The 10,651-nt window shown below is 35.7% G+C and overlaps 1 protein-coding gene across 1 annotated transcript; it reads left to right on the top strand.

Moving 5' to 3' along the window:
- Nucleotides 1–2,542: 2,542 nt before the first annotated feature.
- LOC114370298 lies at nt 2,543–7,667 on the top strand. The gene is made up of 4 exons (XM_028327605.1): nt 2,543–2,678; nt 2,941–3,756; nt 3,948–6,155; nt 7,258–7,667. Exons 2-4 carry the CDS (start codon nt 2,952–2,954, stop codon nt 7,293–7,295), a joined length of 3,051 nt encoding a protein of 1,016 aa, XP_028183406.1. The 5' UTR covers nt 2,543–2,678; nt 2,941–2,951; the 3' UTR covers nt 7,296–7,667.
- The last annotated feature ends 2,984 nt before the right edge of the window (nt 7,668–10,651 follow it).

Below are 10,651 nucleotides of genomic sequence, written 5' to 3'. Positions count from 1 at the left end.
CGAAAGCAAGCAATATGTATATCAAAACGCTCAGAATAAAACCCCGAGCGTGGTTCAGAGGTTGGTTTCGTTAAATTCTAAGTCGCACGCAAAACGATGATTTTTAACTAATTAATTAAGAATTAACCCATAACCTCCCAGTTATGGATTTCTCTTCCTTAATTAGTCTAACCCGCGTATCTTGCCCCTACTATTCCTACCCTTACCAAGAACATATATGCATATACACTGAATAATACTTATATATATATATATAATCATTCAAAATACATCGTTTCCAAAAATTCCGGGTAGAAATTTCCAGGATGTTACAATTACAGGCTTTTTAAATTTTAAATTCAAATTTCTAAAAGCTATTACAAACAGTTTTTACTTCTGGTAATCGATTACATCCATTGTATAATCGATTACACAATTTAAAATTCAAATTCAAAATTTGTAAAACTGTTTCAGAAAGCATTTAGCTATAGGTAGTCGATTCCATCCTCTAGTAATCGATTACCAAAGATAAAAACATCTTATTTTGAAAACATAGTTTTACTAAAAATATTTGTAAGATATTTTCCTTAGCCAAACCTGTGCAGCATCATCTAAGAAATTCTTTTTAAGATCCTATGGACTAAGTTCATCGTTCTTCTTGAATTTCTTGATTCTTGACTTGGATCAAACTTGAGAAGCGCTTATCATTGACATCATCAAAACTTCATATCATATATGCTTCTATAATCTCCCCCTTTTTGATGATGACAATAATCTGAAATGAAGATAAATGATACACAATTGATAATGCGTGCTCTCATTCCTTACTCTCCCTTAAGATTGTAATTTATGCCTAAATTCTTCCCTTAAGTTCTCTCCCCCTTTGGCAACATCAAAAAGCCAAAAAAGTTTGGAGAAAAGAACTAAATTAGGAGCTTAACACATCCAGAAAATGATAAACCATAGCATAATCCAATTGATTTAATCCATAACATAATTCAAGCAAGTCTAATCAAACCAAGACAAAAGCCAAACAAAGGCTAAAATATCCAAACACAAAGCAACCATAACTGAAAACATCCAAGACAAGTAAGAACACAAGAAAAGTAACCAAAGTACTAAGCATTAAAAGCCAAAAATACAAGGCTAAGAAATAACCATAAAACTAAGGACATGAAACATAAGAAACATAACTAAGAATCGGCTGGGGGATCTAAGCAACGCTTGATGAAACTCATATCTTCTTCAAGCCTAGTGATACGAGTATCCATCCCATCAAAGTGAGTATCCATCACATCAAAATGCTCACCCACAAATGCTTAAAGATCGCGGAGCTCTGTAAGGATTTCAGTCAGTAGAGAAGAGGAAGCGTTCCTTTGTGGTGGAGGAGATGGTGTATGCTCGTCGGGAATAGGCGGTGGCAAATCTTGCTAGCGAACCCACTGACCATCCATGTCCTTTCGGTAACCAAAGGAGGCAACAACACCAGCACCAATGGAAAAAGACCTTTTACCAATGGAAAAAGACCTTTTAACCTTGACAAAGGGTTCGTCATCCAAAGGAACATTGAAATGATGAAGAAAGAGGGTAACAAGGTGGGGATATGGCAGAGGTGCATTGGCCCGTAATGCCTTATGCATCCGGTACCGAACAAGATGGGCCCAGTCGATCTGACGACCAGTTTGAAGGGCCCACAATAGAATCAAATCCTCCTCAAAGGCTTGGGCAAGATTTGTAGACTGAGGAAGCAAAATGTGAGCAATAATGTAGTGCATGATGCGACAGTCAAAAGTAAATGACCTAGCAAGTAATTTGCTAGTCATGTCAGCCTGGTCAGAGTGTTTCACTGAAAAGCAAACTAAAATAAAAAATACCAGTTAAAAAATTGTTGAAATATAATAAGAATTCTTTTTAAAGAGATAAAAAGAAAATTTAAAATTAGTATGATAGATTAAGAGTTTGAATTTTACAGGCAGAGCAAATTAAATTGAATATAATATGAAAGACAATATTATAATATCTCCAATTTCAGTGGATTGATGAAGAGAAGGGAAACGGTAAATACATACGAATGCTAAAATTAAGAATTCTCTTCTTCATGTGCAATCATATGAGAGAGAGGAGTGAAGTCAGAAGGCTAAATGAATGGAAAAATTGTGGTCGCTAGTAATTTAAGGGGCGGAAAAATTGTTTGAATCACGATTTGGAAGAGTGAGTAGTTTAGGTCAGTTTAATTAGAATGTATGTAATATTTAATATTTTTAAGAATAAAATGATCATAAAAAAATAAAAATAATTAATACAAATGATATCCTCTTTCGTTATTATTATAAATTATAAATCATAGACAACACTAGAAATTGAAAAGCCGAATTCCAGATTTCACTTACTAATTCAATTGATCGATTACAGTTTCACATTTTACCACCAACCGTGGTCCAATAAGCGAGTGCCACGTATCAAAAAATTTAAAGGCCAAAAACTCTATTGGTGGTGACAGACACCCCAACACCGGCATGTTATCTTAACGAAGCCGCTGGTTGAAAATCGAAAAGGACAAGGATGAGTTGTATCCGGATTTAAGAATCGTGACTTTACTTTCTCTCTCTAAACACACACACTCTCTCTTTCTCTCTCTAAAAACCTACGCGAAACCCTCAGCATACTTTTCACTCCAACAAACACAAGATCTAACCCTGGTACTCACTCATTTCTTTTTTGTTGTTCGTTTCTCTTTGATGGGCATCAAAGTTTGAATCTTTATGGTATTTTCTCTTCTGGGTTTCATGCAAAATTGTATTTTTTTTGTACCCTTCGTCTGTTCGCACTCGCAGTGGAGAAATCTGTGCAGTTTTTTCATCTGGGTCATTTACATTTTGCCAAATTCTTGGGGGTGAAAAGAGCGCAGAACGGTTTTTTTTTTATGTTTATTGAATGTTTGAAAGTTCTAATTTTTCTTAGATACAATATCCATGGAGGAACAAGAGAAGGGTTTGTCTGGAGTATCAGAAACCACAGTGACTCACGAGGAGAAAGTGAGGGTTGAAACCCTAGAAGGGTCTGTGGATTGTCGGGGTGTAGTTCTGATGGAGGGTTCATTCACTGCAGACTTGGTTGGGGAGGGTGGGGCTTGTAATGGGAAGGAAGTAATGGTGGAGGTTTTGGGGTCTGATTTGTACATAGATGGTGATTGCACTCATGAGAATGGTGATGAGTTGAGTGGTGGTGGATCAATTGATGGCGGGGAAGGTTTGGTTAAGGACGTGGGGTCTGGAGGGGTAGGCGGTGGGGACTCTCGGTGTTTGGAATCCGAAGAAGATAGGAGTGAGAATGTAGGAATGGAGTTGGATAGTGTGGTGTTGGGGAGGGAAGAGAGGGATGAAGCAGTAGTTGGAAGTGGAGAAGTTGATGCTCCATCTTTACTGGAGGAGTCTGTTTTGGATAGTAGAGCTCAGAAAGAAGTGGGGACTGAGGTTAGCAATGTTGAAGATCCTAGTGTGGTGGACGTTGAGGTTGAGTGCACAAATGCACCAGATGCCGAGGCCTCAGATCACGAGGTGAATAATGCTTTAGGATGCCTGTTAGTAGGAGAGAATGTACAAGTTAGTTCAGATACAGGGCAGGGAGTTGATAAGGATTCAACAATAGAAGAAGAATTAAACAAGAATGTTTCTGATGCTGAAAAATGTGGTTTGCATAAGGGGATAGAAGTAGAAGCTGGAGGTCAACCAGAAGCAGAAAGTACTAAAACAACGAACCACACTTCAGAGATTGAAGGTAAGATCTCTGTTGATCTCATAACTGCTTATTTCCCATCTTGATCAGTGGTCAAAAATGAAATTGTAACCAAAAATAAAAATTTTCATTTGGTTCCATAAAATTATCCTTGTAATTCTGTGGATGCTGGTTCAATTGTTTCTTTTGAGAGTGAGAAAACTTTAGATGCTGATGCAATTTTGTGATTGTAGGAGAAGACACTCAAATTGATGACCAGGATAACCTTGCACTGATGGACGCTGGACATGAAGAAATCTATGATGAGTCTAATATTAGGCCAAATGTTGAAGTACAAACTGGCATTTCTGAGCAGGTTGGTTCAAATGGAGGTCAGGAATTTGAAGTTGAAGTTGAAGAATTTATTGAAGCTGAACAGAGAAAAGTAGAGGGAAGAGTCACGAGACGTTCATCATTAATGAAGTCAATGTGTTTGGAATCATTGCATAATGCAAGATATTTGCTACCGATAGAAAAGGAAGGTGAGTTTTCTGTGTCTGATATGGTTTGGGGAAAGGTGAGAAGCCACCCATGGTGGCCTGGACAGATATTTGATCCCTCAGATTCATCTGAGAAGGCAATGAAGCATTATAAAAAGGACTGCCATTTGGTAGCATATTTTGGGGATAGAACATTTGCATGGAATGAAGAATCCCAGCTAAAACCTTTTAGGACACATTTCTCCTCCATTGAAAAGCAGAGCACTTCAGAATCATTTCAGAATGCTGTAGATTGTGCTGTGGATGAAGTCACAAGACGAGCCGAATATGGGCTGGCATGTTCTTGTATACCTAAAGATACCTATGACTCAATTAAATTCCAGACGGTAGAAAACACTGGGATTCGATCAGAACTAAGTGCCAGACATGGGGTGGATGAATCTCTAAATGCCAGCTCTTTTTCACCTGGTAATCTTGTAGAATACTTGAAAACACTGTCTGCATTGCCAACTGGTGGGTTTGATCGTTTAGAGCTTGAGATTGCTAAGGCTCAACTGCTTTCATTCTATCGCTTTAAAGGTTACTCGTGCTTGCCAGAATTACAATATTGTGGAGGTTTTGATGATGACATGGACTCCTTAGTTCATGATGATGAGAATAATCATGCAGCGCCTGTAAGCAAGAATGATGGTCAAGCTGGTTCTGGAAATTTAAAAAACCAAAGCAGCTCTCACCGTAAACGGAAACATAATTTGAAGGATATTATGCATGAAACAAAGAAGGAAAGAAGCTTGTCAGAACTAATGGGTGGGACTCCAGACTCTCCTGATGGTGATTATTGGTCTGAGGAGAAGGTAATTGATAATCTGGTTTCACCTGGCCGTTCCAAGAAAAGGAGGACTGTTGATCACTATGCTGATGACTTTGGGAAGCCAGATGGAAGAAAAACAATTTCTGTTGCAAAAGTTTCTAATACCACAAAGCCGTCATTTTTAATTGGTGACCGTATTCGTAGGGTTGCTAGTAAACTTACTGGTTCACCCTCTACGGTGAAGAGTTCTGGTGACCGGTCTCAAAAGACAGATGGAAGCACTGATGGTTTTTCTGGGAATGGAACTGATTTTTCTTTTGAGGAGGCTCAGAGGTCAAGTATGGCTGCTCCAACAGAGTATTCATCTCTGGACAATTTGCTATCTTCACTTCATTTGGTGGCACAAGAACCCCTTGGAGATTACAACTTCCTGAATCCTATTGTAAGCTTCTTCTCTGATTTCAGGAATTCGATAGTTGTGGCTGATGATTCTGTAAAAGGTATCTTTTGTAAAGAAAAAGTTGGTACTAAAAGGAAGAAAGTGCCCCCAGCTGGATTGCCTGAATCATTTGAATTTGATGATATGAGTGACACATATTGGACAGACAGGGTCATTGACGATGGCAGTGAAGTGAAACCAGTGCAACTGTCACAACCATCACAACCAGCACGGAGAAACAGGAAAAAAGACCATCAACTTGTTCCTGCTGAGCCAGGGAAGCCTGTTCAAGTTAGTCATAGGCCATATTCCAAGAAACACTATTCTAACAACAATCATATTGAGGCTCCTGCAAAACCTCCTGGTTATATAGATGAGAATGCCCCTGCTGAACTTGTTATGAACTTTGCTGAGTTGGGTTCTGTTCCCTCAGAAACAAACCTAAACAAAATGTTTAGGCATTTTGGACCTCTAAAGGAAGCAGAGACAGAAGTTGATACAGTAAGCAGCCGGGCAAGAGTGGTTTTTAAAAAGTGTGTTGATGCAGAGGTTGCTTGTAGTAGTGCTCAAAAGTTCAACATATTTGGTTCAATACTTGTAAATTACCAGCTTAATTATACTCCTAGTGCATTGTTCAAAGCTTCGTCTGTTGCCACAACACAGGACCAGGAGATGCATCTTGATCTCTCCAATTTTGAAGTTCATATGATTGGTAGGTAACTTCAATTGCTATTTTGTGCTCAATATGTTGATTGGTTCACTTGGATAGGTTCACTTTTAGGCTATAGTTATTTTATGCTTTCGTGATGGGGTATGCATTAGCTTCAAGAAAAAAAAATATGCTTGGGGATCCATTTATCATGTAAAAGACTACTTAAAAGTGAGTTTGTTTGTAAATTGAGAGAGTAATGGTGAATTCACTCATACTTAGATCTAAGTTGCTTCTGATCTTAGTACAAGGCTGGATGCATCCTTGCTTATTTTAAAGACACTCTCACTTTAGACTTAGAGGAGCCTTTATCAATCATCTTAGTTATTCAGCTGTGGTTATGATTTGATGGTTCATTGAATTATTCTGTAACCTTAATTGGCCAAAGATATTTAGGGAAAATAGAAACTTATAAAGAAAATGCCAGCAGACTATCAAAATAGAACACAATCAGGAAAAGGATGCTCAGGACTTGAATTTAATTTATATGCATTTGTCAGTGTAAAACTTTTATGCAGGCACAGCCAATCAAAATTTACTATATTGCCAAATTGTCCAATCGAATTCCTATAGGATGTTTGCAAATTTTTTTACACTGACAGTGCATGTAAATTAAACTCATAAGATTTTACCCAGCTTGAAACATTTAAGGAAAGAAATGATTGTCTTGTGACAATCTGAGGCTACTGAAGAAAAAACTTTCGAAAAGAATAAGGGTCTATTATGTGCTTGGAAAGTTTGTTCATTACTATTTGACTTTCTTGATCCCAGTGCATCCTATGTGAGTTTGTTTTGTTTGGGAGCAGGCATTCTTGAAAATTTTGATAAGTAAATCAACTGGTTTCTTTGGTAGAGAAAAGGAATTTGAATTGCATTGTTCTTGGTTTAGTTACTAGCATGGTTAATGGTCCTTCTATACAAATGATACAGTTGTGACTGCCAAGAATTGGGAGTAATTAAAATATAAAGGGAAAAAATGTGTTTTATTTGTTTGCACCATTCTTGTGTGTGGTTTGATACAATCTGTACATTTATTTCAAATTGACTTCTAATTTGAAACCAATATTGTATGTACAAAAAATGATATTTGTAATTCTCATTTCAGGGAGTGTTGATGATGATGTGGCGGCTAAGTTTGGCTGAATGAATTGCTGAAGCAAAATTTTACCTAGTGGCTGCTGAAGTAGGTAGGTAACCAGAATGTTAATTCATCTGGTCGTCCATTTTTCTGTTAAGAGATATTTTTTGTTGTAGGATTCCTTTAGTTATAGTTCAGTAGTTTTGTAATTCATTTTCTAGTTTTCTGTATAGCTTTGTCAACTGACCCTCTTTTGTAGTTGCCATCATTCTCCATCCCGATCGTTTCAAATTCTCTACTCTGAACCCTGGTTCTGTATCAATATCAATAGTCATTCGACAATTATAGTTAACCTTCCGAGGGATGGAAGTTGATGCTAGTCGTATTGGTTATATGTGTCACTGTGTTAGTAATTTTTAAGCGCATTAGTATGTTAATCGTTAGCTTTTGCTTGTCTAAATTCAGATATAAGATAGTTTAATACGCTGATGAGTGGTGACTGTGAAATAGGAATGTGAGATTGAGCAGAATTCAAGTACTTAGCAAATGTTTGGTTGAGATTTATTTGATGAAGTAATATCTTATTTTTCAAAAGCTCTCTCTAGAAGCTAGCAGAATTAAGTAATTTTTCTCTCTCTAAAAGTGTAAAATGGTTTTTCAGGATGCTCTTATAACTTATTCCTTTTTTACTTGCTGAAAGTTTGTGCTAATTGATCTTAGTGTATTCCTCTATCCTCCCCATAATTTCACTTGTCTAGGAGATGAACTTTTTTCATTAGATTTGTGGCATTTAATATGTATGGCTATTTTTTTTTAATTTCAAGTTTTTTAAATAAAAAATGTTAAAATATGAATAATAACAGTCAAGGAAGTAGGCATTGCATTAGTATAAAAGATTTACATACACACCAAGTAGTAGGTGTGCTAAGTTTGTGAGGAGAGACATGGGTTTGATCCCTCTGCAGAATACATTCTTGGGGAGGGGTGATAATCATTAAGTATGATTAAACCCTAAATCGAGTGATTACGTTCTTAATAATAATAATAAAAAAAAGATATGCCTACACTATTGGTGCGATGATAGAAGATTATGTTATGTGGTTTTCAGAGACCCGTTTAGATGATTTTAACCATTACCGTTGCCTGTGAATGCTCTCATGAAAATTGATGTGCAATGGACTCGAAATTAGGTATTTGGAATAAGATATGTGCACTTGTAGTTGTGGCATACCTCTAGGTTGAAAATTTAGTGTGTTTTGAAATCCATTGATTTCAGCTCACCCTAAATTTCTTTCTTCAGTCCTTTTACATTTGGTGCATTGAAATGTCCAAACTTTTTTTAAAGGGTACAAATAGATTTCGAAATATACTCAGTTTTTCACAAAATTGAAATGGGCTGTTCATACTTATTTTGTTTGGTGCTCCATGGGATTAGATCAATGCCAATTTCCTCTAGGCAGTTGCTTTTTTACTCTTATACTTGAACACTCCCTATTCATGTGTGTGTGTATATATATATATCCTTATTTTGAAAAATAATTTCAGTTTTTAATGTTTCAAAAATTAATTTACGAAAGTATGATTGTAATAGAAAATTAACCCCTTGTATGGTAGGTGGAAATTAGGGGGAAAGGTGGATGAAAATAATTTGGTGTTTGTTGGAGGAGAAATGAGATTAACATAATTTTTAAAATGATGGAAATAAGGTTACATACCAGTAGGAAGTATCGGTGCTTATTAGGAACAACTTAAGTTCCAAATTAGTTAAAATATGTTTGAATATTGTATGTAAGTTGGAGAAAATTCTCTTTCTATTAGTTTTTGGACTTAAATTAAGTCCAAACTTAAATTCTAATAATGCTCCTAGTGAGGTGATGGCAACAGCCTTTACAATAATCATGTGCATCACCTTGGCCGCAAAGATGAGAGCAGCAATTGGTGTTTGACCTCATGAGTTGGTTGTGCCTTGTGTCATCTTTGGTAAGTGGCTGTTTCAATGAAAAATTCCCATGATTTTTTTTATCCGCAAATATCTATTTATTAGTTTTATTAGAAGTATAGTTGTGAAAACTAGACCGACTTGATCGGTTGTAGTGGGAATCGGTAGTCTAACCTGTCCGGTTAAGCTATTGGACCAGAGATGCTGTTAACCAGGGTCAACCCGGATTGACTCAGTCAGGTTTGCCCAGAACCAATGACCCAGATCGGATTAGTCCGATTGATCATTTGTTAAATTATATTTTTTGCAATTCTTTTTTTATAGGTTTTTTACAATTGCTAAAACATGTCAAACTATTAATTAATAGCTAATTATTGAATACTAGCATATAATATGCTCTTATAATATTATTTTAAACTTGATAAAGATATATAATAACTAATAATTATTATCTTGATCTGGATATTATTTAATATTTATGTATTTTATGTATCTTTATCATATTTGTTCATCATCATTTGATAATTTTTGTATTTAGTCCTAGAAAATAACAAGTTTTCTTAGTAATTTAATGATATTCCAACAAAATAATTCTAATATTGAAATATAGAGTAAGGGTTGATCACATTCTGTTAACTTATTAACGGTAGTTAATTTAGAAACATACTAGAAATCATCTTATATAACCAATATTTAGGCGGAAAAATGTTATATAGCTAGGATGACAAATATTGTGTGAGGGGTCACGTGGGCTTCGTAACCCAGGTTTTGGTCATGCATCTAGCATGTGTACCTTCTATCCAATGTTGGAGGATAATTGACTTGATTAGCCTGAGTTGTTCTTGGGTGCCTTGATCTGTTTGAGTCAAGAATTTAGCCTGCGTGAGCTGATCTCCTGAGGCTGTCTTGGTCTAGGTGATGTCAAGATGCTACTCCAGAAATGTTGTTGCCAAGTCAATGACTTATTTATAGAAGTGATCAACTTCTATCAAGTTTCACTCGAGAATTTGACCTGTGTGAACTAGTCTTTTGAAGATATCTCGATCTTAGTAATGCCGAGATGTTACTCCAGAACAAATAGGTTATTTTAATTGATTATCCATCAATGTCGGTTTGACCAATTTGCTAGCATTTCTCGAGTACAATTGTTTACAATTCTTAAATGTTCTTAGTAAAAATCCTAGTTTTGTAATTATTCTTATTTAAAATTTTATTAAGATATAAATTAAAATTCAAATATTTAGTTTTGCATAAAAATAAAAACTCTTTCAAATTTAATTTTAATTTTGAATTAACATTCAAATTTTAATTTTAAATAAGAAATATGATAAATGCATTGCATTTTGCTTATGACTACAAGTAGCCACTTGCTAAGTACACCTCCATTTTTTGTTAAGTACACCCCATTTCTCCTTTTTACATTTTAATTCTTCATTATATCTTTTTTCCTTAAAGAGATACACCCCTTAGGAATCATTTTTT

The sequence above is a fragment of the Glycine soja genome, chromosome 10 (genome assembly GCF_004193775.1).
Source record: "Glycine soja cultivar W05 chromosome 10, ASM419377v2, whole genome shotgun sequence".
Classification (NCBI taxonomy): domain Eukaryota; kingdom Viridiplantae; phylum Streptophyta; class Magnoliopsida; order Fabales; family Fabaceae; genus Glycine; species Glycine soja.
The sequence above is the reverse complement of the archived record's forward strand: the minus strand, read 5'-3'. Positions and strand labels throughout refer to the sequence as shown.